The sequence below is a fragment of the Caloenas nicobarica genome, chromosome Z (assembly GCF_036013445.1).
Source record: "Caloenas nicobarica isolate bCalNic1 chromosome Z, bCalNic1.hap1, whole genome shotgun sequence".
NCBI classification, from domain to species: Eukaryota; Metazoa; Chordata; class Aves; order Columbiformes; family Columbidae; genus Caloenas; species Caloenas nicobarica.
Genome location: NC_088284.1, coordinates 75,245,067 through 75,271,355, shown reverse-complemented (window position 1 = coordinate 75,271,355; position 26,289 = coordinate 75,245,067). Strand labels below are relative to the sequence as shown.

Sequence of the window (26,289 nt, the reverse complement as noted above, 5' to 3'; positions counted from 1 at the left end):
CCACATGAAAACCAGCAATTACCTAACTGCACAGGAGAGAAATTACGTGCTTACCAGTTCTTTCCAAACCTGACAAAAAGAATGCAAATACAGATAACGCCTCTGGAGTTGCAGAGATCTCAAGTGGGCTCAATCTCACAACCTGAAAACTGAATTCTGTCTTTTGGGGAGGAAAAAAATATTTTTCTCTACACTGTGTGAAACGCACTATTTTCAAAGCCAATTCTCCCAGCCAATAATTCTTTATTGCTATTAGAGGAAAATTTGAATACTTGTGTTAGTATGATCTAGTCCTTCAAAAAAAAGGAGGAAAATGGACAGGAGGAACCCAGGTTGACCAGAGAAATAAAAATGTGATTATAAGACTAGATGAAAAAGTAAGAAGAAAAGGGGAAGCATGAAATTGTTATTAACTCTTAAAGTATTAGTTGACCTTTTTACATAGCAGCTGGCATAGTCAGTCTTGGCCTACAGACCACCCGTCTGCCACTCCTAGTTTTCCACCTGGGAACCAATTTTGCAATCACGTATCAATTTAGAGAGAGCACTATGAGAGAACCACTAGTTTTGCTGGTCATTTGGAAGATGTCAACAGCAGGCGGGTATGACGAGATGCTGACATGATGGAGATAAGGGCATAAGAGACACAGAAATATCAGCACAGCTGAGACATTGGTAAGACCTCACTTTGAAGACTGTACACCTCTGGTGACCTCGCCTCAAGAAAGGTGACTTTAAATCAGTTCAGACCTCTTTGAAGGGTAGTGACCACTTCTTTGATACGGCATGATGACAAGCGTGTCCTTCTACACAGATTTTGTGCATGCCAAATTAAGAAAAAGAAACAGAGCATGTGACATTTCTTCACAAATAGCTCTGAAGATAAAGCTCAAAGAAGGTTAACATACAGAGGAGAAAACGTATTTAAGTTAAAGAAAAAGGCTAGCACTAGGTAAAGGTAATCTCATGAAAAAGTTAGCACAAGATTTCTAACCACTCCAAGGAGTGAAATTCTCCAACTGTCCTTCCACACGGACAACAGCAGGAAACCTCGCTGCATGCAACCAGGGCTAAACTAGCCAGGGAAAGATGGCAGGGCTCCTACAGGCAGAAAATATATTCGAGTCTCCGGGCGTCCCCCCTGTGGGCAGGCAGCCTGAACCTTGCTGCCAGGGGGAGCCACGGGACTGTTTTCCCTCTGATGAACAAGGTGGCTGCGAGACAGGTCTTCCTCTGAGACCCTGGCGATCGACCACGGCACAGAGACACAGCGCTGAGGGTGTCCGTGCCCCGATCGGAGTGTTGAAGTCTCAGACCTAGGGTTAGCGCAGCTCCCGACTGCCCAGGATTAAACCAGAACCGAGGCAAGGACGGGACTTTCCCCAGCTCCTTGCAAACACACACACAAACGGCCATCTCTATTCTGTCCTATTTTCTCTCAGAATAAGGGCGTTCTGTCATAAAAGCAATTTTAGAACGTTTCCGTGGCTTGCTGAACATGGATGTCAGGTCCCGCATGTCGAAAAATGATTCGGTTTGAAGAAGCAGCGCATGAGAAAGGAATCGAGCGCAGTCAGCGCTGCATTTCCCACCGAGCACGCCGCGGCGGCGAGGAGCGCGGTTCCCCCAGCCGAGGGGGCGAGGGGAGCCGCCCGCCCGCAGCCCCTTCGGGGAGGGAGCAGCTGGGGATCTCTTCTCGGCGCCGGAAAACTGTTTCAGTTCTCTGGCGCTGTGATGGGACAGAGCCTCGCGACAACACCTGGGCAGAGGTTCCCGTCGGGGCTGTCCCGGGACGCTTCCCCGAAGGGAGCAAGCAGGCGGCGGGGAAAGAGCGAGCGATCCACTGAAAAGCCACTTTCCTCCCTCGGGCTGCCCGCGGGGGAGGCGGTGACTACAAGTCCCGGCTGCCCGGGGAGGAGCCGGCGCGGGGCTGCCGCTCGCCGTCCCTCCCGGTGGCAGCGCAGCGCAGCCCAGCGACCGCCCGCAGCCCCGCCGGCAGCGCCCGCCGCGGCCGACCGGCAACTTTTCCCGTCGCCGGAGCCGGGCAGGGGAGTGCACCGAGGGCTGCGGAGGAGAGCGGGGCGAGGGAGCTGGAAAAGGAAACCTTGCAGGGGGAGCCGAGCAGGGGGCTGCGGAGGGGAGCCTTGCGAGGGAGCCGGAGACGGGAGTGCGGGACAGCCCGGGGCTGCGGAGAGGACCCGGGCAGCGAAGTCCTCCGGGAGAACCGTGCAGGAGAGCGCACCGGGGGCCCGGAAAGGGCAGCCGGGCAGAGCAGCCTCGCAGGGGAGCTTCTCGCTCCGTGCGGGGCTGCCGGGCGGAGCGAGCGCCCGGGCGCAGGAGCCGTGCGGGGTCTCCTTGCCGGCGGCTGCGGGGGGCGGTGCGGGGTGCCGCCCCGGGGCCGGGCCGCTCCAGCCCCGCGGGTCGGCGAGGGGCGGGCCGGGGGCCGACCCCCCCCCTCGAGCCCCGGGGCGTGGGCGCGGCGGCGGCGGCTCCATGGGCGGCGGCGGGGTCGGCTCTGTGCGGGGGCCGCCCGCCGCGGCTGATGCCGCTGCCGGCCGCCCGCGGGGCGGCTGAGGCGGGCGGCGGGGCCGGGACCGAGGGACGCGGCGGCGGGCGGCTCCTGGCCATGTGGCGGCCGGGGGTACGCGGGCTCCTGGGCCGGGCGTGCCTGCTGCTGCTGCCGCCCTGCGCCCTGGTGCTGGCGGCGGTGCCCGGCTCCGCGTCCCACCCGCAGCCCTGCCAGATCCTGCGGCGCATCGGGCACACCGTCAGGGTGGGGGCCACCCACCTGCAGCCCCGCATCGCCGCCTGGCCCGGGGAGGCGGCAGGCGGGCGGCGGGCGGGCGGCAGCCCCGAGGGGGTGAGCGCCGCGGGGCCGCGGGGCGGGCGGCTGGGGGACGGCGGGGAGCAGCGGCCGCCCCCCTCGCCGCGGGACGCGCTGCTGCTGGCCGTGGCGAACCTCAACAGCGTGGCCGGGCTGCTGCCCTACAACCTGTCCCTGGAGGTGGTGATGGCGATCGAGGCGGGGCTGGGCGACCTGCCCCTGTTCCCCTTCTCTTCCCCCAGCGCCTCCTGGAGCAACGACCCCGTCTCCTTCCTGCAGAGCCTCTGCCACACCGTGGTGGTGCAGGGGGTCTCCGCTATCCTAGCCTTCCCGCAGAGCCGCGGGGAGATGCTGGAGCTGGACTTCATCTCGGCGGCGCTGCGCATCCCCGTGGTCAGCATTGTGCTGGGCGAGTTCCCCCGCCGGAGCCCGGTAAGGCACCGAGGGGCGCGGGGCGGCGGGCAGGTGTCCCCCCGCCCAGGGGCAGGGCGGCGCGGTGTCCCCCGCGCAGGCGGCACCCGCCCCGCAGCCCCCGGGTACCCTGCGGGGAAGGGTCGGGGTCCGGCCGACTGGGGGGTGGGCACGCCGTGGGAGCCGGGCAGCGGTCGGGATGGGGAGGGAAGTGTCCCAGCCCTGCCTGGGGAGAAGGACGTTGTCGCTGGCGCCGCCGAAATCGCTGTTCCTAGTGTTTTACTGCCCTTGCATCCTCTCCCGTTGTCAGCCCTTGCTCTGAGCCCTGGGGTGGAGCGGGACGAGCACCCTGTGGAAAGACACAGCTCGGTGGCAAAAGCTAAGTTAAGAGACTGAAGTCATATGCCACGTTAAGTTGTAGAGTTGAGAGGAGAAAGGGGCTCCAGGGCATGCACCGGTGAGAAGCTGCTTTTCTGGAGGGCCTTAGTTTGGCTTTTGGAGAAGGACGTGCATCCCAGAGCACAAGAAGATCATCGGAAAGAAAAAAAAATAGCTAGAACCAGCATTGAGGGTATTACTGGACTAAATGCTGTGCTCTATGTGTGGGCGCTGTAGGTTGTTCACCAGATGACACTTCTCAGTGAGATTGTTCACTGTAATTTTACTTTGCATTGAACTATCTAAAGCATTTGGATTGTCTTTACTTGTCGTTCGTGCATCACTGCTAGATTACATTTTTGCTAAATCTAATTGCCTAACTAAAGTAGTAGAAACTAAAGGCTGACAGCGTCTGCATTTTTGTAGCTCAAATAGAAACAAAATTTATTGGATTTTACTCTTAGGCACAAATTGTGGTAGTATCCAAGGAGAGCTAAACTTTTTATCATACAGAGCTGGCAACATAGTGTTACACACTCTGGAAAAGGGTGATAGTTCACTATTTTGCACATGCGTGTTTGATGCCAGTAATCATCTTCAGGCAAAAGAGTTGAGAGAAAATACTCTGTTCTGTGTGGCCCATGCAGGGGAAGTCGTGAGTGAAATGGCAGAAGCTGCCATTTAAGTATCCAGGAGAAATAGTTGTTTTATATAAACAGAGATAGCTCAACTTTGCTCTGAAAATGTAATCAGAAAAAAGATTGCCAACAGAATTTGCTTTTTAAAAGCAAATATAAAACCCAGCCTGGATCACTCTCTTGACTTCTGCATTTTTATTTTGTGTTAGACTGCAACAGAAAAGGTAGGAAAAGAAAGTCTGTGCTAGGCAGCTCCTAGTCTGGAATTGAAGGTGTGACTGTTGTATGCTGGTCTGAACTCACTAGTTTTCTCTGCCTCAGCAAAACCCACAAAACTCAGGTTTCTGTAGACTTATGCAGAAACTCAAGTGTAATCAGTGCCACTGACTGCCACTATTGATGTGCATTTGGTGCTAGTAGCATCGAAGTTGACTGAGTTATGTCAACCAGCCTTGCAGCTATGCTTGCATTTGTACTGGAGTCAACAGCCAAACCTCCCTGAAGACCAGACCAGGGCCTGAACCCATCATCTCCTTTCTGTGTCTGTTAAAATCAGAATTATTCTCTCTTTCATCTTAGACATGGGTCTAAGTTCATCCAAAGATGCCTGAGGACACAAGATACTTTAAAGGCATATAGCACAGGGTCAGTCATTGCTCCTTTCCACACACTTCAAAGCTCCTGCTTAACTTTCAAATTGTTCTCAGTGGGGAGCCAACTGGATCAATCTGTCCAAATCAGGACTTTGTTCTTAAGCAGACATTTAAGTGTCATTGTCTTCAGTGGCAGTGAAGCCAATGCCTGACATTGAACCTGTGCTGAATAGAGTCTGTTTTTTTTCAACTGAGCTAAAAAAAAATCACTCTTCAAAGCTCTGTAGATTAAAAAAAAAAATCTCAGCCTTACTCAAAGGCCAGCAGGTAATACGAGTGTATTAGTCTCTCAAGACTGGCTTGGAGAGCCTGACATCTTTCTGAACACTCTCTTTTCCTACCTTCATATAATAAATACCATTTTAAGGCTAACTCTGGAAGCAGTGTTCCAGCAGCCTTACCTTGCATGCTTCCTAGAGTTACAGGATTTCCAACAGCATCTTGGACCAGGGGCCCTGGAAATTTTCGCCTCAGCCACCTCTGGTATCTTATAACCTGCTGCAGGCAGAGATTTTGTGTCACTCATAGTCCCATGCCAGCACTGGCATGAAACGAACATACCATGGACCTCCCGCCTCCTCAGCTTGACACCTCCAGAGCCACACACTGGTCACTTCAACTGATTGGCAATTTTAAATGAGGCGAGTGTAAATGGCAGTGAGACAGACTTTGCTCATAGGCCCAGCACGGAGTTTTTCGGAGAAGAAAAGTCAAGAAGACTGAGATCTAACCCTGCTTCTGAACTGTGAAGTATCGGCCCCTCTGGAGTCACCCTTCCTGAGCAATCCCCCCTCCCTCCAAAAAAACACCGCAGCACACCGTGGGGGGCTGTCTGCAGTTAGCTTTCTTCCAGAACAGACAGAAGCAAACCCAAAACTTGTTTGCCCTTGAAGAGCATTTCCCAATGTCTGGCATATGAGGGGCGTGGCAAATGTGCTAACGAACTTGGCATTCACTGACTGCCATCTCAAGCTGCTTCTCCTCAGAATTTTTGTTAGGATGGTTCTAAGGTAGCAATGTCTAACAGGCTCTCATCTTCCACTTTATGCGGGGACAGGAATGTACAAGTACAACCTTTGTACCACTGCTGAATGTTAACATTATTACTTCATACAGAAGTTTATAATAAGCAGATATTCATTGTAACTGAAAAGCACATTGATCTTTGAGCAAATCTGGCAAAATACTATACTTAAAATGAAAAGGAAGATAAGGATCTGGACCCAAATACATTTCAATAATACTGTCTGTTTCCTCTGTGACATCTGATTATAACACCTTGAATATGTAACATTTGGAGGAGATCCACAGTGTCACACCTGAGGAACTACAGGCAGGTGGATACGTGGAAAGTTTTCAAAAGTTTTGTGGTTGCTTGAGCATCTTTGAAAGTCTGGTTTGCATTGAATTCTACTCTTCAGAAGTTAAAAAAAAAAAAAAGACCAGTCTTCCCCCATGACAATTAACAATCACAAGACAACAACCATATACAAACAACCATACACAAAGTGAGATGCAGCATTTGTTCTCTCACAGGCACAGCTTCTGCTGAAGGTTCAGGATTGTGTGTGGCAAAATGCATATGTGGCTTCAAGTGATGCTACACAGAGCAAAACATGACATGCTTTTTCATTTTCATTTGTATATGTGATTTAATAACTAACATACACTGACAGTAAATCCAGACGCTGTTGTGACCTGAAAAAAGCTATTTACTTTTTGAAGTTTACTGTCACTCCAGTAAATTTTCACACTCTCGGTAAGCAAAAGTAACAATTTAACACTGTCATTCGATGAGCAAAAAAACGCTGGATTTCTTTACTACTGACATGAATGCAAATTGCACTGAAGCTTTGACAGATCATTATTTTGGAGGCAGCAGCTCACGAGCACTGATGTCATTGAGGCAAGGCTTGTCATGTTACGTATGTTTGTATGAAGAAACACACTTTATTTTTTCATTCCAAGACTGCCAGTGTTGTTAATAATTTTCCCAGGGGTCAAACGGGGAACAAATCCAGGGAACATGAACCATAAATAAAGACAGTGATATCACTTCTAGTACTACAGTTCAGAGCTGAGAGTTTGGGAAGAATAGCCCATAATATCCATTTTATAGCTGATACTATCAGAAACACAGGGGAGATTATGTTTGCAGCAGCATTCTCTGAACTTCAGAACTTAGGGAGTATTTTCAGTAGACTTCAGATAAATCAGTAGCTCTAATGTCTTTTAGCATGAAAAGGAATCTTCTCAGAGCAACGAAACAGAATAAAGTAAATCTGAATCATCAGTCCCTGCATAGCCAGTCCGTGCTTTATCTGTTTTTCTGAGGAACTGGAATTGCAGCTCTGCTGATTACCACTGTGACTTCAGAGAGGGTCAGAAGAATAAATAAATCAAGTCAGAGTTTTAGGTTAAACAGTGAATTTCCTGGTGAAGAAGGAAGCTCAGCCTCAGAACAGATGCTGTGAAAGAAACTGACCATTAATATTTAATTTTTGGTTTGTTTTTAAAGGAATTGACTTTCCTTTTGAAAACAGGTTTATAGTTTCTACATATCAAACCGCCCTGGGTGGGGAATTACACATCTTTTGCTTTTGAGATAGCCAGGAGTACCACTGTGTGTATGGTATCTCCAGAAGTCATGCTGATTTGCAAGACACTGGCTATGCAGAGCATCAGAGAGGGCAGGCAGAAATTACAGCAAGGGAATGAAGATGTGGAAAAGCTTCTGTCCAACTAAATGCACAAAGGCACCTTTTTCCACCTTCAAGCCAAAATTGCGTTTTTGCAGAAAAGTAGTTTTGATTAGGAAAAAAAAAAAAAGCAGGAGAGGAGAGGAGAGGAGAGGAGAAGAAAGGAAAGGGAAAGGGAAAGGGAAAGGGAAAGGGAAAGGGAAAGGGAAGGAAAGGGAAAGGGAAAGGGAAAGGGAAGGAAAGGGAAGGAAAGGAAAGGAAAGGGAAGGGAAGGGAAGGGAAGGGAAGGGAAGGGAAGGGAAGGGAAGGGAAGGGAAGGGAAGGGAAGGGAAGGAGAGGGAAGGGAAGGGAAGGAGAGGAGAGGAGAGGAGAGGAGAGGAGAGGAGAGGAGAGGAGAGGAGAGGAGAGGAGATGAAAGGAGAGGAGAGGAGATGAAAGGAAAGGAAAGGAAAGGAAAGGAAAGGAAAAAAAGAAAAGAAGAAAAGAAGAAAAGAAATCTATTTTTCTAAAAGAAACTGCAAAACGTGCTTAGGTGCAGACTCTGGTAGTTCAGACTATCATTGCTAATCTGACCCGGTCCAAACGTTGAAGTTTGTACTAGTTATTGTATGGATAAGGAACATCTGTTCAGTCTCTCCCTGTAATCACTAACCCTCCTCACCTCAGACTGCATACATAGTATGGCCCATACCTTTTGTGCACTTCAAGAGGGTTTGTGAGAGGTGTCTTGAGGGAAAAAAAGGTTGAAAATTGAAAGGACGTGCAACCCAATGTTCAGCTGCTTCTCTTTCAGCCGAAAGTCTCTGTGCAGTTTTGCTCATAGTGAGCTTTTGAAACTTGTACAATTTTAGGCCACAGATCTGCTATAAAGTGAGAGTCCTTTTACATTGCCAGCTAATGTAAAAAAGCTTTGTGCAACTGACAGTTTTGCTCGGTAGCCAGGTATCCTGTAGCGTCATTAATTCTTTCAAACACCTATTTTAGAGGCATAACCAATTTTTTTTTGTTGGCAATGTTGTTGTCCTAGCATCATCTGAGAGGTCTCCTCATTGTAATAGTCCTCTGTTAAAAATCAGTATGCAATATTTGCTAACTGATCCAATCTCCTGCCTCTCACACGCTTTCCCCCAATATCACACCTTTTCCTCACGTTGTTACTTCAAGAATGGTTTTACCTGTGCTCCTCTGCTATGTCAGCTATAAGAGTAGCACAGTTTTCATAGTTCACTGTGTCATCAGCTGAAGCCAATCTGGCTGTTACCTTCAAGTTATAAATGAAGTGTGTTGAAGGGAAAGGAGTCCTTGTTTATATTCTTATCCATGGTCGGAAAGCCCTCAATTTTTGTGAAGTGGTGTTGGCATAACATTTGAGAGTTGTACTGGCACCTTCTGTATTTTGCATTTTGTTCACCTTGTTTGATACTAGGGTCTGTTTGCTCTCTGTGTTGCACCCTTGATAATACAAGAAGTCATCCTTGTCTCCTAAACTCTGAGAGTCATAATAAGCACCACTAAAGGCATCCAGTCATGTAAAACAGAACATTGCAGCCTACCAGCCCATGGAGACTTCTTTAAGGATAGCTCCTCTGTCAATAAACTTTGCATACTCAGAAGCATGGGAAGTGAAAATTAAAAAAAAAAAAACAAAAAAAAACAAAAAAAAACTAGCCTCTTTATTCCAGTCACAGTGTTCAGGAGGATTCAAGTGGTGAGAGTATTTTTATTTTCATTTTTCTCCCCTGGATCCTTAATTTTGACATCCCATTGAAACAGAATAAACCAGAACTCTGCTGGTGAACTTTTCCAGGTAGCATCTTTCAATACCAACTCCAACCCCTCTCCTTTGGAAGAAAGCCCCTCAGAAACCCGTTGAATTTGCTGACCTGACATTTGGCTTTTGAAATTAAGGGGCCTTAGCATGATATATGGTAGATGTATATGACACTTCAAGGTATGAGAAAGTATTCTTTTCCCAGGTGTTTTGTTGCTTATGGAGGAGCAAAATTTTGAGGTGAAAAAGTATTTTCAGGCATATTAGTTCAAGACTTGGATGTTGTTTGTAGTACTATAAAAGCAAAATCTTACAGCAGGCTTCTTTCTTAAACTCCCCTGAGTTTCTTCAACATTTAGCTCAGGTAGCACAAAGGTGTTCTTATCTTACAGTATTTGTAATTTGTAATATAAGTTGTGAGGCTTGGTTTGCACAGCCACCATTCACAGCATTATTCACCATCCATGATCTTCCATATATTTTTATTTTTCTGGCAATTATTATTTAATGAATTGTTGGACAAGCCACAGTTTGAATGTCTGCTTATTTCAAAGTTAGGGAGATGCAAATACTATGGGCTTTGAAACTGGATAGCACAGCTTTATTTGAAATACATACACTAGACATCCTTCATTTGAGCGGCTCCAAGTCAACAGTGAACAATCTATGTTAAATACAGCAGAGGGTTATTACCCAGATTTAATATGTGCACTGAGTCTGTAATTATATAAGGTATCTGACTCTGGGAATCAATCCTTAGATAAAATTATGCCAATGATCACTTTGTTCTTGAAGTACATCCAGTTCTGTCAAGTTTTATCATGTCACTTAGTCAAATTTATAAATTCTGTTGTATTTTCAGTTCTATCAATTCCATTTGAAAAGGGTGGTGAAGAGTTAAGATTTGGGAAAGAGGTGGAGGCAAGGTGGTTCTTATAGTTAAATACTGTACCAATAGACATTTCGTGTGTAAATGGAAAACAAATACCTATATTGAATTGATATGAAAACTCAAAAGCAAAAATACCTGCTTTGTAGTTTGATGTGCACTTGTTCATTAATCTCCTCCCTCACTGTACTCATGATATCATGCTAGATTCTGGAGAAAATATCTGACCTGGCTAGTAACAAGATTTTCTCAATCCTCATCCTGTAATGCTTCTCTGATGCAGAAAAAGCTGAGTTGACATTGAATTCAGTACCATTTATGATGGGTTTTTTGTGCTTTTTGCTATTCTGATTGTTCACAAAACAACATCTTCCTTGCTGGACAGCCGAGAAAAGGTCTTTCATAAAACACTGCACAAAATCATGTTGATAATGAGTGATTGAAGTATGACACTGCAAAATCATCGATTATTACTTTACTGAATGATACACTTTACCAGAAGAAACACCAAAGAATACCTATCTCTATTCACTAAGTTAAAATTACAATTTGGCCAAAAAGTACAGATTTAAAGACAAATTGCTTATGGTGCCAAACAGATCACTAACAAAGAAAACATTCTCTAGAAATGTAAGTTGAGGTGTTCAGTATAACTTCACCTAAGAATTTTTTCCCAAAAAGTCAGAGGAAGTACCTCATCTTCCCACTAAAATGGAAGCAGAGTTACGAAAATTAGAAAACAGCTGAGGATCTTGTACTATATGATATTCGATTCAATGCTCACAATTAACTTCAATGACTACTTTTAAGTGTTCTAATCTGTGGTATACTTAATGAGTTATTTACTATTTAAACCTATGAAATATTGAAAACTCACCATATCAGAACTTCAGGCTATGTTGGATTACAGTTTTAAGCCATCAAGTAAAATGTTTATCTCATGCATTGTATTCTTTTACTCTGTGAATTTCCATGTAATTTTTTAATGTGAAAGAAATCCAGGCATAGCATGTCTAGAATTTATATATTTATTGTAATTAGCAGAAAACTGGAAAAAGCACAGTTTCTTTTAAACATCTAGATTGCCTTTCAAAGAAGAATCAGGCTATAAATCCATGTTTCTGTAGATCTTAGTGAAGGGCCTTTAAAGAGGAGAAGGATAATCTTTGCAGTTTTATTGAACAAGGGAATACATGGAGTCTCACTGCAATACCAATCACTATGCATTGCATAGTTTATTATGAATAGCCGAAAGGATCCAGAGAAAAGACTGGGCAGAAAACAAGAGAAGGGAGCAAGAAAGGTAGAAACATAAATATCAGTGACACAGGCAGAGAGAAGGAAAAAATAAAGTGAATTGAGGAAAAAAAAGAAAAACAAAAAAAAGGAACACATGCCCTTCTATGTCTCTGTTTGTGATTCCAGAAGCATAAAAACAAGGAAACTGAATTTTATATGAAAGCACTGTACAGAGAGCTGGGATCATCTAGTGCAGAGCAAAACAGCTTGCCCAAGTCAGGGTTGAATTAGCAGAGCTCTCTTGATCCCTGGCTAAGGGTGGTTATTTCCAATGAGTTATGCTTCCCCAAAAAATAGTGCGGACCTCCCAGAGAGCTGCTAAACCACCATCTGGGAAGCAGTGAAAGGAGCAGGGATTGGATCAAAGGTAGATCTAGTGGAGGGTGTTCTTGCAAAGGGTGTGAGGCCTCGGTGTGGGTGGGTGTAATTAGTGGAAGCCTTTTTTCCTCCTTGGTGCTGCGAATTACAGGAAGAGAGACACACTGGGACATCTCAGAACACAGTCCCACCTGATGCTCTGGCAGCTAGAGTCACACGTCTTCTGGTCAGCATTTCAGACTGCCAGGAGACAGACCAAGGTCACTTTCATACATGCAACATCATGCCAGTAGGTACCCAAAAGGGATTTCCTAATACATGGGAGGAAGTTCAGGCACAGTGGCTTCAGGATTGCGGCTTTAGACATCAGTGACTGTTCTTTACTTCTGGTGTGGCCTTGAAGGTCTCCACATTTTCCCAGACACCCTGTCAATCAGCCAGATTGGTTCTCACCAGCATGGGGAGAGGATGTGCAGATGGTGGAAGTAACAGCAGAACTGGGAGAGAGATTTAAGCTTGAGTAGGCAGCAATGATAGATGATTCATTTGTTAAGGGACTCACACTCAAGCAAAGCCATTTGTGCAAGGGACTCCTCATCAGTGTGACTAAGAAGTTCACAATCTGGCCCCAAGTGCTTCCAGCTGTCACATCAAGCTACTAGCATTACTCTTGGTAATTGTGGACAACTACATGAAGGACTGAGAAGGCACCTGACGGTGTGGCATGCCACAAGTGACGATAAACCACAGTAATTGTTACGTGCCACCTTTTCAGGGCATTGTAACCAAATGTTTATGTGCAGCTGTCCTTGGGACTTGTCTTTGGCTGTAGATGGGGTTTCAGAACACGTCTCTTTTCAGGCTTGATGTTCACCACTCAGTCCTGAGCTTACTTTCCCCACAGCATAATACCATACAGCCATTCACGAGCGTCTTGCATCGCTGCAGCATACACGTGCCCTGTTGGTATAGGCAGAGTGCATGTGTGTACCACTGCCGTGCAAAGCAGCCATCCCAATCTCTGCGAGGTACGTGGGACTGTTATCAGCAAGTTGAGAGATGATGCTGGACCTGTTGGGTGGGCCCTGCTGCATGAAGCCTCCCTTACAATGCACCGCACCCTTGCAGGAGGGGTGAGCTGGGAGTGCCCTCAGGAGCTGACTGGAAGGTTTCCAGCTGACACCGGTTTGAAAAGGTCTGGTGTGCAGTGTGCTGGTTCATTAACTTTTATCTGAAATTTTTCAGTCACCTGAATCTGCATGGCTGCAGGCAGCAGATGGGGAGGTGGAGAAGGAGAAGGAGTGAACGTGAACACAGGTGCACCCTCAGCTGCCACTAGAGCATAGTAAACAGGGAAATTACTGTGATCATTTGATTGTTATTATTATATAGAAGAAATCAAATGTTAGGGAATTCAGAAGCAGGCACCATTTTTTCCTTTTCTTGCTACACTATTTTTATTACTTTTTCTTCACCAGCTTTCAGCTGTGATGAGAGTTTCCAAAGCCTGTTTTACAATGTGGAAACCATTTGAAATGCATTATAAAAATCTATGAATATGCTGCACAGGCATATTTTAAACATCTTAGTATTTCCCTAAAGGCATGCTATTCCACTTCCAGCTTTTTTAAGACTGTGAAGGAGATGATTACCCATGCTGTTTGTAAGATGTTTCACAAGGCTTCCTAACTTAAGACAGAGTTAAAAGACAAGACAGATCTTCAGGCATAAACTGAGATTTGTAAAGTTAAGTTTTGCATTTGTTGCAAGGAAAGAACTATTAGACATAGCAATTAATAGCCCAGAAGAGCAGCTGTATGATGCACCTAGCCCTCTCAATGATGCTACTGGTAAAGCAGTTACATTATACTCATTTTAATAGTGTACTCACTCAAACCGGCTTAAAAATAACTTTTTTAAAATTTTTTTTGCAAGTTAGATGAAAAGTCAGTATTATGAGTTCACAGTTTGATAATTTTCCGGTGCTATTTTAGATGGAAGCATAATTAGTTTTCATTTTCTCAGCATGTAAGGCTCACTCGTATATATATCAGTTAAACAGCTATAGAGCTCCACGTAGACAAATACATACCCAATAACAGCCTTGAGACAAATGTAGGTAAACAGTTACAGCAAAAAGCATTTATTATTTTTTGTTTAAGCTTTGAGACGTGAAAACTTCAGACATCATTGCACAATGTGGCACTTGCCAAACAGGAGGTTGCAGGAGCTTATTCTTTTTTCCAGAGTACAAGATCAAACAATGCTTTGGGGGAAGGCTCTGCTCTTCTGCCATCTCTTTCCCCGCTCCTCCAGCAAGCACCGGTAACATTTAGTAATGTTCCCTTGCCCCAGGACGGCAGAAGGAGCTGGTGTGGTGCTGTGTGATCTGCACATCCCCTCGTGGTTGCCAGTTCTGCAAAACCAGTTTTACTGCCTGACAAATGATCTGCCGCTGTTCCCGGCTTCCTTCCGACCAGACAGAGGGGCAGCTCGTGCCAGACTCCCACTGGCATCTATAAAATTGTCTACTGCAGAGCTAATGGGGGGAAAATGATAAAACGTGGCATCAGTATTTGTTCCTCAGAGGTTTGGGGGAGAAAAACACCGATTAATCAGATCTTTAAAAGCTCACATCACAATGTATCAGTATAGAAATGGGCTGGATAGGCTGGTACAGTTAACAATACTCTTGTGACCTCTGATGAGGGATCTTAAATCAGCAGTCAACACAGGGGAGCCAAAATTATGATTATTCAGTCACCCTTGTGATCATCTTTTTATACACATGAATTATTTACATAGTACAGGGTACTTACACACTTCTTAATTAAAACCTGCTCTTTTCACTCAGTTATACCCCTAAGATCTCTTTAGAGCACATAATCCTAACGGCATTTATTTCACACTCATTATGTCATAGTTTGTTTAATAATATCTTTCATTTTGTAAATAGAAAATCCTTCAGTGTGGAATGCTTGTGGGAAAGGATTCCTTCACACTGAGAATTTCTCTTGAGAGAGAGAGATGGGTGATTGATTTGTTTTGAATGTCGAAGCCCAGAATTCGCAGGAACCCACAAAATTTTTTCAGCTACACCATTTTCTACTTACTCTTCCATTTTCAGTGTGGAATGTTCATTTCACCCTTTCTTAATCTTACCCATTGGTCTTCGTTCTGAGGTCCTGTCTTCCACTGTAGGATAATACAGATCCTAAATCAACAGAGTCTTGACTCCAGAAAAAGACAGCAAAGCTCTATTGTGATACAAATGTTCAGCAACATAAATTGCTCATCACTCACTGTTCATCACAGTCTCTGAAGAGCACCAAAAATAAGACACTTATTTATAAATAGCTCAGCCTCCTGGATTCCAGTGAAACTCAATTTTGGATCTTCCCACCATTTTGACAGTGCATATAAATATGTAATATGTAGCTGTGTGAAAGTTAGCTGTGCTGCGATGTCCTCCTTGGGCATTCACAAACCTTACAGTTTTACAGCAAAAGAATAAATTGCAAATTGAGACCTGTGGTGGGATGTAGCGTACCACATGATTAGCATAAGAAAGATGCTTTGCTTGAGGGAGAATGGGAGCTCCTTGCCCAGATCATACTGCTCTTATATTCCTCCCCAGAAGGATACTTTAAGAGGAAAAAGTGAGAATTCGCAGTGAATAACATACCTGCTAATCACAGACATTTTTTTCTGCCTGAAAACCACCTGAAATTTCTGGAACAAGCACGAATAATATAGGCATTAGGGATAACTGCATCCCAGAGCCTTCCAAAAAAATGTATGAAAGTGTTTCCTTTTACTTCACTGGCTTTGAATAGGGACCAGCTTCAGATGTGCTTTTGTTTACTTGGCACATGATTTTTTTTTCTCTTCCAATCTGATAAACACAGGAATTGGAGATATACATGGAAGCTGCAAATACTGTGAGTGTTCAGTGTTGCTATTCATTTTCTATGAGCATTTGTCCTAGTGTAATTTGATTACTAGAATGTTCCCGAAAAGCAAATGTTGAGAAGAACAAGAACAGCTGAAGCGAATCATTTCATCCATGTATCTATGTGTTGTTTCTGATGCAATTGCCATTATTAAAAAAACCAAACCAATATATTCAGACTTCCTGTTCATTTAAGTGTGGCATGGCTTTGCTTAGGATGAGGAAGTAGTACAACAGGATCTGTGGCTTGTTGCTGAGATATTAAAACTATATTTATAAGTGAACGTGACACTTCTATTAACTGTAACTTTTAATTTTCCCTGACTTTGCCGTATTTTCACCAGAGAGTTCTCTTCTCTTGAAAATCTACAGAAAGCTATTCACTCACTAAGACCAAGGATAATTCAGACAATTCATCTTTTTTGTGGATCCATATTATGCCAGCACTATGAGAGAAAATGCATGTCTTCCGAGAGTCATACAAAATTATTGCAATCTTATTAGATAATAATAAGCAGCAAAATGGCTCATTATTGTCAGTAAGAGGGGGAGAAATTACTATGCAGTTTGACCATTGAGCAGGTGACTCAAATGGGAAATTTGGTCATGTCCAACACAGTTAAAAACACATGAGAAAATACACTGGGCTGAATACTGGAATAGGTACTGGTCTACCAGTCCAGTCACGGAGAAGTCCAGCTGAATTTATTTGCTTTAGCAGTTTCCTCTGGAAGATTAAAAGTTGTCCAAGGCTGTCTAAAGTAGCAGTAACCCATTTCCTGTCTGTAAACAAAGTGCTGAGTCTGCGTGTGCATTTGACCACTGCCCAACGTAATGATGATGTGATCACCACTGGAGCGATTGTGTGGTGCCATGACATCCACCCTTCTTAAGAGTATTAGTGGTGAGAGGAAGAAACAAACAACCTAGAGAGCAAGTTCCCCGATGTGCACAAAACTAGTTTTTGCAGAGGACTTCATCTGACCTGAGCAGTGCTTCCAGTTGCACAGTGTGGGCCAGGAGACCAGCACTGACCTCCTGGCGGGGGAAGGGAATTAGACTAGACTAGACTAGACTAGACTAGACTAGACTGACTAGATGAATAGTTTGGATTAGAAGAGACCTTCAAAGCTCATCTAGTCCAACCCCCTGCCATGAGCAGGGACATCTTCACCCAGCTCAGGTTGCTCAGAGCCCCGTCCAGCCTGGCCTGGGATGTCTCCAGGGATGGGGCGTTCACCACCTCTCTGGCCAACCTGGGCCAGTGTTTCACCACTCTCATTGTAAAAAAAATACCTCCTCATGTCTGGCCTGAATCTCCCCTCCTTTAGTTTACAACCATCACTCCTTGTCCTGTTACAACAGGCCCTTCTGAAAAGTCTGTCTCCATCTTTCTTATCAACCCCTTTTAAGTACAGAAATGCTGCAATAAGGTCTCCCTGGAGCCTTCTCTTCTCCAGGCTGAACAACTCCAACTCTCTCAGCCTGTCCTCACAGCAGAGCTGCTCCAGCCCTCTGATCATCTTGGTGGCCTCCTCTGGAACTTCTCCAACAGGTCCATGTCTGTCCTGTGCTGAGGGCTCCAGAACTGGATGCAGGACTGAGGTCAATCCCTTTGCCTTCACTGTGAGCTTAGAGGGCGTTGCTCCAGCAGCCTTCTCACCTCTCTGCCTGATCCCCGCCACCCCCAGTTTAACAGTCCACATTTGTGTCAATCAATATGCTCAAGCATGTGTAAAATGTTCAGTGATCTTAAGAGTAATCTCCAAACAAATGTTGGTTACCTTTCAGAAAAGAAAAGCAAAACTTTCACAGAAGATCCTGCTTTCTGTGAGTGTCTCTCTCCCTCCCTTTTATTCATACAGCTGGCTGGCTGTTTCACTCTGATTTTGAAGAATACATCCTGGAGTACCACCAAGGGTTTTCTGCAGGGAATTTTACAGAATATTTCACTTCCCCTGCTCAGATGGAGCAGTGCAGCCTCTGTGTCAATGCAAAATATCAAAGCAATATTACGGCAAAATTCAGGGCTTATGGTTTTGCATCTTCCCTTGTCCTTATGGGGGACTTCAACTTGCCAGATGTCAACTGGGAATATCACACAGCTGGCACCAACAGGTCCAGAAGATTCCTAAAGCATCTAGGTGATAACTTCTTGGTGCAGGTACTAAGGGAACTGACCAGGAGAGATGCCTTCCTAGATTTGATTCTCACTTACAGGGTCTCGTGGGAGAAGTGGCAACTGGTGGCATACTTGGTCACAGCGACCACAAAGCAGTCAAGTTCAAAATCTTTGCTGACAGGAGGAAAACTGCCAACAAGACCTTAACATTAGATATGAGGAGAGCAGACTTCAGGCGGTTCAGAGAATTAGTTAGTAAGATTCCCTGGGAAGAAGCTTTTCAAGGTGTTGGGGTCCATCAGCATTGGTTGTTTTTTAAGTACCACCTACTAAAAGCACAGGACCAGGCAATTCCAAAATGCCGAAAATCTAGCAGGCAAGGCAAAAAGCCAAGGTCAGGCAACATGGGAGGACTACAGAGATGCTGCTCGCCTCTACAGGGAGGAAATTCATGCCGCCAAAGCTCAATTATAATTGAAGCTGGCCAGTACTGTGAAGGACAATAAAAAAGGCTTTTTAAAATATATTTATGGCAAAAGGCAAACTAGAAATAACATTGGCCCATTACTTGATGAACATGGTCACTTTATTAACAGGGACATAGACAAAGCTGAGACATTTAATGCTTTCTTACCTCTGTCTTCAATACCGATGATGGACTTGGGGCCCCCCATAACCCTGAGCTAGAAAACCATGGCTGTGAGAATGATAAACTTCTAATGAATCTGGAACTTGTATGAGATTTGCTACTCCAGCTAGATTCCTACAAGTTGATGGGGCTGATGGGATCCATCCAAGGGTGCATAAAGAACTGATTGATGTCATAGCGAGACCTCTCTCCGTGATTTTTCAACACTCTTGGGAATTTGGAGAGGTCGCAGATGACTGGAAGCTGGCAAACGTTGTCCCAATCTACAAGAAGGCCAACAGGGCTGACCCTGGCAACTACAGGCCTGTCAGCCTTCCTTCTGTGACTGGCAAAATCATGGAGAAGATTGTTCTGGGAGTTACTGAAAAACACCTGAATGACAACGCAGTCATTGGTCCCAGCCAGCACGGGTTCATGAGGGGAAAGTCTTGCCTGACCAACTAATTTCTTTCTACAACAACGTTACCCACCTAGTTGACCAAAGGAAGCCTGTCAATGTGATCTTCTTGGATTTCAGCAAAGCCTTTGATACTGTCTCTCACAGTCTCCTCCTGGACAAGGTGTCTAGCACACAGCTGGGTAAACACACCATGCAGTGGGTGAGCAACTGGCTGACTGGCCGGCCTCAAAGGGTTCTAGTAAATGAGGTCACGTTGGTCTGGCTACCAGTCACTAGCGGATTCCGCAGGGATCCATCTTAGTGCCAGCGCTCTTCAATGTCTTTAAAAATGACTTGGAAACAGGACTTGAGGGATTGCTTAGCAAGTTTGCTGATGACACAGAACTCAGGGGAGGTGTTGACACTCTCGAGGGCAGAGGCCCTGCAGAGGGATCTGGACAAATTGGAGACCTGGGCAATCACCAACCACATGAAGTTCAACAAGGGCAAGTGCCGGATTTTGCACCTGGGACACAGCAACCCTGGCTGTACAGACAGACTGGGGAATGAGATGCTGGAGAGCAGCTCTGCAGGGAGGGACCTGGGGGTTCTGGTCGGTGGCAAGTTGAACATGAGCCAACAGTGTCCCTGGCAGCCAAGAGGGCAACCGTGTCCTGGGTGCACCCAGCACAGCATGGCCAGCCAGGCAGGGAGGGGATTGTCCCGCTCTGCTCTGCACTGGGGCGGCCTCACCTGGAGCACTGTGTGCAGGGCTGGGGACACAGGGTAAAAAGATAGAAAGCTACTGGAGAGTGTCCAGAAGAGGCTATGAAGTTGGTGAAGGGTTTGGAGAGGAAGCCGTATGAGAAGCAGCTAAAGTCAATTGGTTTGTTCAGCCTGGAGAAGAGGAGACTGAGGGGAGACCTCATGGTGGCTACAGCTTCCTCACAAGGGGAGGAGGAGGGGCAAGTACCAAATTCTTCTCTTTAGCAACCAATGACAGAACCCGAGGGAATGGCAGGAAGATGTGCCAGGGGAGGTTCAGGTTGGATGTTAGGAAAAGTTCTTCCACCCAGAGGATGCTGGAGCACTGGAACAAGCTCCCCAGGGAGGTGTCACGGCCCCAAGCCTGACAGTGTTCAAGAAGAGACTGGACAATGTCCTCAGACACACGGTGTGACCTGTGGGGTTGTCCTGTGCAGGGACAGGAGTTGGACTCAATGGTCCTTGTGGGTCCCTTCCAACTCAAGACATTCTGTGATTCTGTTCTATGATTCTACCTCGATTAGTTCCACCTGGCGCTGGTGTGTGGTGCGGGTGCCATGAAGCAGAGTCCGGGCCTCATCAAGATGTGCCTTCAGCTGGAGACTCTCATTATACAACACAGAAAATTGGGACTGCATGCAGCGATATTCTGGGGTCTCCTTCACAGCCTCTTCCACTGCTCGTCGCATGGTGTGAACTGTGGGGTTGCCCTATGCAGGGACAGGAGTTGGACGCTATGATCCTTATGTGCCCCTTCCATCCCAGGACATTCTATGATTCTTAGTTCCATCCCAGGTCACTGAAATGTCTAGAAGTGTAATTTATCTTTTGGAAAACTGACCAAGACTTGTATTCAAGTGCTAGCATCATGTAAACAGAGAAAACTGAAATGAGGGGGGAAAAAAAAAAACAACAACAAAACAAAACAGTCCCATTTCTTTCACATTTCTATTTCAGGGACGATGTATTTTTTGTGATATTTTTTGTTATATATTCTCTCTCCCTGGAGCAGTACCATTTCCTGCAGAGAGAGACAGCAGCTTTGATTGTATATTCTTGCCAAACTCAAAGGAGCGGTGGTCTGTCATCCCTTTCTTTCAGGTTGTCTGGGGGAATTACATACTCCTCTGCAACACTTCCCCTTGTTCTGAGAGTTAAAAAGAAACATGGTGCCAAAAATAGTTGATGTGGATTCCTCATCCCCAGGCTTGGTTCACCAGACTCTGCAGAGTCATTGCGGATTATTTGCATGGAGATGGAGAGACGCAAACATCTTGCTGAGATTAGTGAGACATGATGCTTTCGTATTTTATCACAAGCGCTTACACATGTTAAACTCCCAGGGTGTGCTTGATTTTCACTGGTTCTTACCCTCTCCTTCAGGAGGATACAATCACCCACTCAAGAAGCAGAAATAGTGCATGACTAACTATGTCATGGAACAAATGATTAACACTAAGTAGTTTGTGCTAGCTGTTTGCAAACAAGCCACGTGCCGACAATTATGCCGAATCAATTTTGTGAATACCTAACTCAATGCATTTTGCATAAATCAAGACTGGCTCCTGGATCCTTAAATTCATAACGTCTGTCTTGTTTGTTAAATTCATAAATGTCATTAATTCTTCTAGTCCACAGAACTGGCAGTGCTAGACTTGACCGTGATATTAGCCCGTAATGCTGGACTGGTGAAGGCTGTAAGAAGGCTGGTGGCTCTGATGAATGAGGTGCCATTCAAAACAAATTACAGCTGCTGTGCTTTAAGAGTTTATAAGCCACAAAGTGCAGAGGAGGGCAGTCATACACAGGCAGATCCATTAATACATCTGATGCTTTCGGATTTGCAGCTACACTAATAAAGATGCTATTTGCCCCGGCTGCACCCAGCCTACCCACAGAGAGCTCGGTCGGCCTGCCCAAAAGTGCTCAAAATGCTTGTAGAGTTCATTATCAGGAGCTGAGGGCTTCTTTGTCAGCTGGGATCACTCATCAGCTGCCTGCTGGCGTTGTGGTTAAAGAGCTGACCTAGAGAGCGCATAGCATCCATAGGAGTCAACGCGTGGGCTTGGACAGGAAGAGCGGAGCTGCGAAGAGGAAAATGCCTCCTATGTATGTGGGAAGCTGGAAGCAAGAGTTTATTGATTTATTTTGTTCAGAGTATTTGAGAGCCTTTCGACTCGCAGAAGTGTGCAGCCCTACCAGATCCTAAAGCACAAAGCTCTTAAAAATTAAATAGCCAACATACTTGGGTAATTGTTGCTTTGCAATGAGGGTAGTGACTTTCAGCTGTCACAGAGTTACACAAATGCCACATAACTTTAACAAGGAGATACATTATTTTATAAGAGAGGAATACTGAGATAGTGGAAATTTAGAAGAATTGCAGCAGAAAAGGTAGAACCAGTGTTGCAAAGAAAACAGATTTGTAAAGGTCTTTCCCCACATTTCCATGCTGCGAAGCATTCTTCCTATCAATAACATCCAGCCTGTTAAATTGTTGCTGTTAGTTTCATTACTTTCTTGTAAAAGAAGCCTACTCCTATTAACCTGCTACAACGGGGTTTTTTTTCCTTTCCCCCTTGAGAAATGTAAAGTAGCAGTATAAATAAGTTTTTGCATAAATAGGTGAGATGAAGAACTTCATTTACAATGACGTAAATTTGGTATTTAATTCCATCACAACAGTTTCTCCAGCTATTCCTCACTAGTTTTTTCTACAAGGCAGAAAAGTATGTTAAACTACCCCACCACCAAAGGCTTTGCTTAGAGGAGCAATATGCTGAGGATTTTTTTGTCCATGTGCTATTGAGTTTCTCATTAACATGGTAAGATATTGTATTCCTTTGATGCAGTACAGGTTTCCAAATTTTTTATCTATGCTATGTGGCTTCTGCAGCTCTCCAGCCCCACCAGCAGCTGCGGTGCTGTGCATCGAGCACTGGCAGCTCAACAAAAAGCGAGGGAAAACTGCACAGCAAAAAGCTCTCTCGATGCTACACCCGCAGCAGTCGTCAGGGTCCATTGCCACCAGGAGTGATTTGTCCGTGTGGTGCTTTTACGCAATTGCAGCAGGGAAGGGATCTACAGGCGAAGTCTGATGAGCCGCTCCTGACAGCGTGATGGTGGGACCGACCGCACTGGCCACGGGCAGAGCTGAAGGAAAAGAGGATTACATTTGTTCAGCCAGTGCCAGTGTCTTGTGATTAGCGCGAGCTTCTGCCTTGTGATGGTGTCAGACAGCAACACGAATCTTCAGGACAGCCAGATGGTCCTGTCAAGCATGGCATGCTGTTTTTCCCAGTGCGTATGGTCATATATTTATCTTCAGCCTGTGCTCGCTATCACATACTACATACATACGGATGGACACATTGCTAAAAGCCAAGTATCAGTTACTGTTACTCCACCAAGTCCAAACTCCATACAAAGGAGGGATTAATAAGCATTCATGTTTTATGGTGATTTACAAGCTCGGTGCAATCACTTCATTGTTGGTCTAAAAGTCCATGCTAGGTGCAGAGTAAAAGAAAACCTTGTAGCGGTAATTATGCAAATATTTGTGCATATTGAAGAGATGATGGTATTATGTATTTTCTGTCAAGCATCTAGATGAGAGTAGAAGACTGAGTCACAGCTAGGAGCTGTAAATGTTCACCTGATGATATTGCACATTATAAATCAAAGGATGAAACAGGCATGGGTGGTGATTTTTGATATGTTTTCCCAACCCTCACCGTGATACGTGCCGTAAACCACGTTCTGCTCTGTAAGTCTTGTTTCATGACTCCATACCCAGGACTCTTTTGGAGTACAATGGATAATTAGTAAGTTTCTTATCCACTTAAAACTAATGAGGAAATCACAGTATCCAAATGCTTGCAAACATGGGGTCCTGATGAGGCACTGAGATTGGTTGAGTTAGTTTGGAAGGACAGACCAGTGCACTGCGAATCGTGCAACAGCACAAATGCCCGAATAATTTAACAATAACCCATAAAATAATTGGCTGTTTGTTACTTTGCACATTCTTTTATCTACTGAGGCAGCTGTGTCTAGTGCAGGAAGGGACAGGAGATTTGAGCCCTAGATTCTGCTTCTGGCGAAATCTTGGTATATTCTCCAAGATGTGTGACTTAACCTTTTTTTTTTTTTTTATTTTTCCATTTTCCCCTCTGATCTTTTCCTCTGTAAAAGGGTGTGAAACACTTATCTTGCTGTAAGCCTTACAAAGGAGCGAGAAGCCTGGCCCTGGTGTGGTGGTGATCTGTACCCTTGGGGCACTGCCAAGGAGGTTGTCCCCATTTTACAGAGAGGAGTTTGCTGGCAAACAGAGCACAAGATGAGGCAGGGCTTTCAAACAGGATCGCTCGCTCAGTTTCTATATTCGACAGCCAGCCTGAGCCCCTTCCTCCTCCTCCTCCTCCTCCTCTCCCTGTGTGCCTTGGTAACGGGCTCTGCGCAGTCACACACTTTTGTGGGTTGTTGCTAAATGCTTCTGCCTTTGGGGGTGGGGGGTAGGCACCTCCAGATTACAGGATCTTGCCTTATTTTGTGTTTTGCATGCCCAGAAAAGCAATTTTGCAAACACTGCCACAAAACTTCTGAATTGTACAGTTGTTTTCAAGGTTTGTTTTTGGTTGGCTTTTTTTTCTGTTTCATTTTGGTTTTTTGTCCTTTTTTTATGATGATGAATTAATTCAGGATTCGGAAGACAAATATGGAGCAGTGATTAAAGAATTTCCAGTGAATATAAGCTAGTAGGCTTTGCTGCATTTTCAAAAGCCAGATTCTTGTCTTCTGTTGAAAGATACTAACTCTGCAGCCGAGGAGCTATCAAACATCACACGTCCCAGTTTATTTATTTTTTTTCCTCCCGCAGCAGCTACTGGTGTTGAGCGGCACTTATCCTTGAACTATTTCTTATGCAAATAAACTGCCTTCTGCAGAGGAAAGTAGCTTCACTGCCTGGTGTAATTAGTGAAAGATGCCCAGCCAGGGGAGATGCCCGTGCAGGATGAGACCCCCCCCACGGCAGCATCTTGGACTCTGGGCCGGCAGCAAGCGGCATTTCACGGGCCCTTGGGATGGCATGTCCTGGTGGACAGTCCCCTCTGTCAGCTCCCTGCCCCACCACATGCAGAGTGTATTTGTTTTTAAAATACGTTTGATTCTTTTTTTTTTCTTTTTTTTTTGCCTGTTCACCCCCTGCCCTGAAAGCCGATTATAACTCTTCCTTCTAATTTCCTATCATTCTAATTAAATCCTGGGTGTATTAAATAAGAAACCTCAAGTGGAGATGTTTAAATGCTGTTCCTGATTTTTAAACCAAGAAAGTACACACAAGAATTCACCTTAGAGCCACAATTTAAATAAGTAGCCTCAGAAAGATGAACTACTAACTTAATCTACCCTGGCCTCATTTAATAGAGTTAAGACATCAGTCTTCGGAAGCCTAATTCTCAGCTTTCTTTCATATGAAAAATCAATACAGAGCAAAATGCACCTGTAGGTAAAATTAATCCTGTGGAACATGCCCGGAGCAAAGCCGAGCAGAAGAGGATGCAATGATCAGCTGGTGCTGGCTTTCTGAGAAACAGGACACAGGTCAGCATTAATTTCTCCCACTGTATATTGCCATGTTCAGCTACCATTTCAGTGACTGCTCCATGCGTAACTGCATGCAGCACAACTCGTGGGTCTTTCTCTGGCAAGCAGGGAACTGTAGAGATGAAGCAGCTAACTTGGTTGCTGGTCATGGTCATAGAATAATAGTTTGGGTTAAAAGGGACCTTCAAAGCTCATCCAGTCCAGCCCCCCTGCCATGAGCAGGGACATCTTCACCCAGCTCAGGTTGCTCAGAGCCCCGTCCAGCCTGGCCTGGGATGTCTCCAGGGATGGGGCATCCACCACCTCTCTGGCCAACCTGGACCAGTGTTTCACCGCCTTTATTGTAAAAAATTTCTTCCTCATGTCTGGCCTGAATCTCTTCTCCTTTAGTTTAAAATGATCACCCCTTGTCCTGTCTTGACATGCCCTGCTAAGAAGTCTGTCGCCATCTTTCTCATCGGCCCCTTTTAGGTACAGAAAGGCTGCAATAAGGTCTCCCTGGAGCTTCTCTTCTCCAGGCTGAACAACCCCAACTCTCAGCCTGTCCTCACAGCAGAGCTGCCCCAGACCTCTGATCATTTCTGTGGCTCCTCTGGCCCCTCTCCAACAGGTCCATGTCTGTCCTGTGCTGAGGACCCCAGAGCTGGATACAGTACTCCAGGTGTCCTCGGGGAGCAGCACCCAGTGCCCTGCCAGGAGTCTGGGGAGTCCCACAGCATCCAGGGCTGGGCTGTGTCTGCGTGGAGGTGCTGCCTGCAGCAGGACACCCCTGCACCCCACGTCCTGAACATTGTTTTATCCGATTGGCTCAGAATGAACGGGCAAGGTTTCCTTACTGAATTGCCACCTCCTTCTCCCTTTGTCTCCAACATCAAGTGCCCTAGTTCCACTCTGCTGCGCTGCAAACACAAGACAGGCTTGCACATGTTGTTGGT

The 26,289-nt window shown here is 45.6% G+C and overlaps 1 protein-coding gene across 1 annotated transcript in view; it reads left to right on the top strand.

Annotated features, from left to right (window-relative positions):
* Positions 1–2,542: 2,542 nt before the first annotated feature.
* GRIN3A (glutamate ionotropic receptor NMDA type subunit 3A) overlaps positions 2,543–26,289 on the top strand; it is a 77,579-nt gene continuing 53,832 nt past the window's right edge. The window contains exon 1 of the mRNA XM_065656649.1: positions 2,543–3,256. Within this exon, the coding sequence (XP_065512721.1) occupies positions 2,543–3,256 (714 nt within the window). The remainder of the gene's footprint in view (positions 3,257–26,289) is intronic.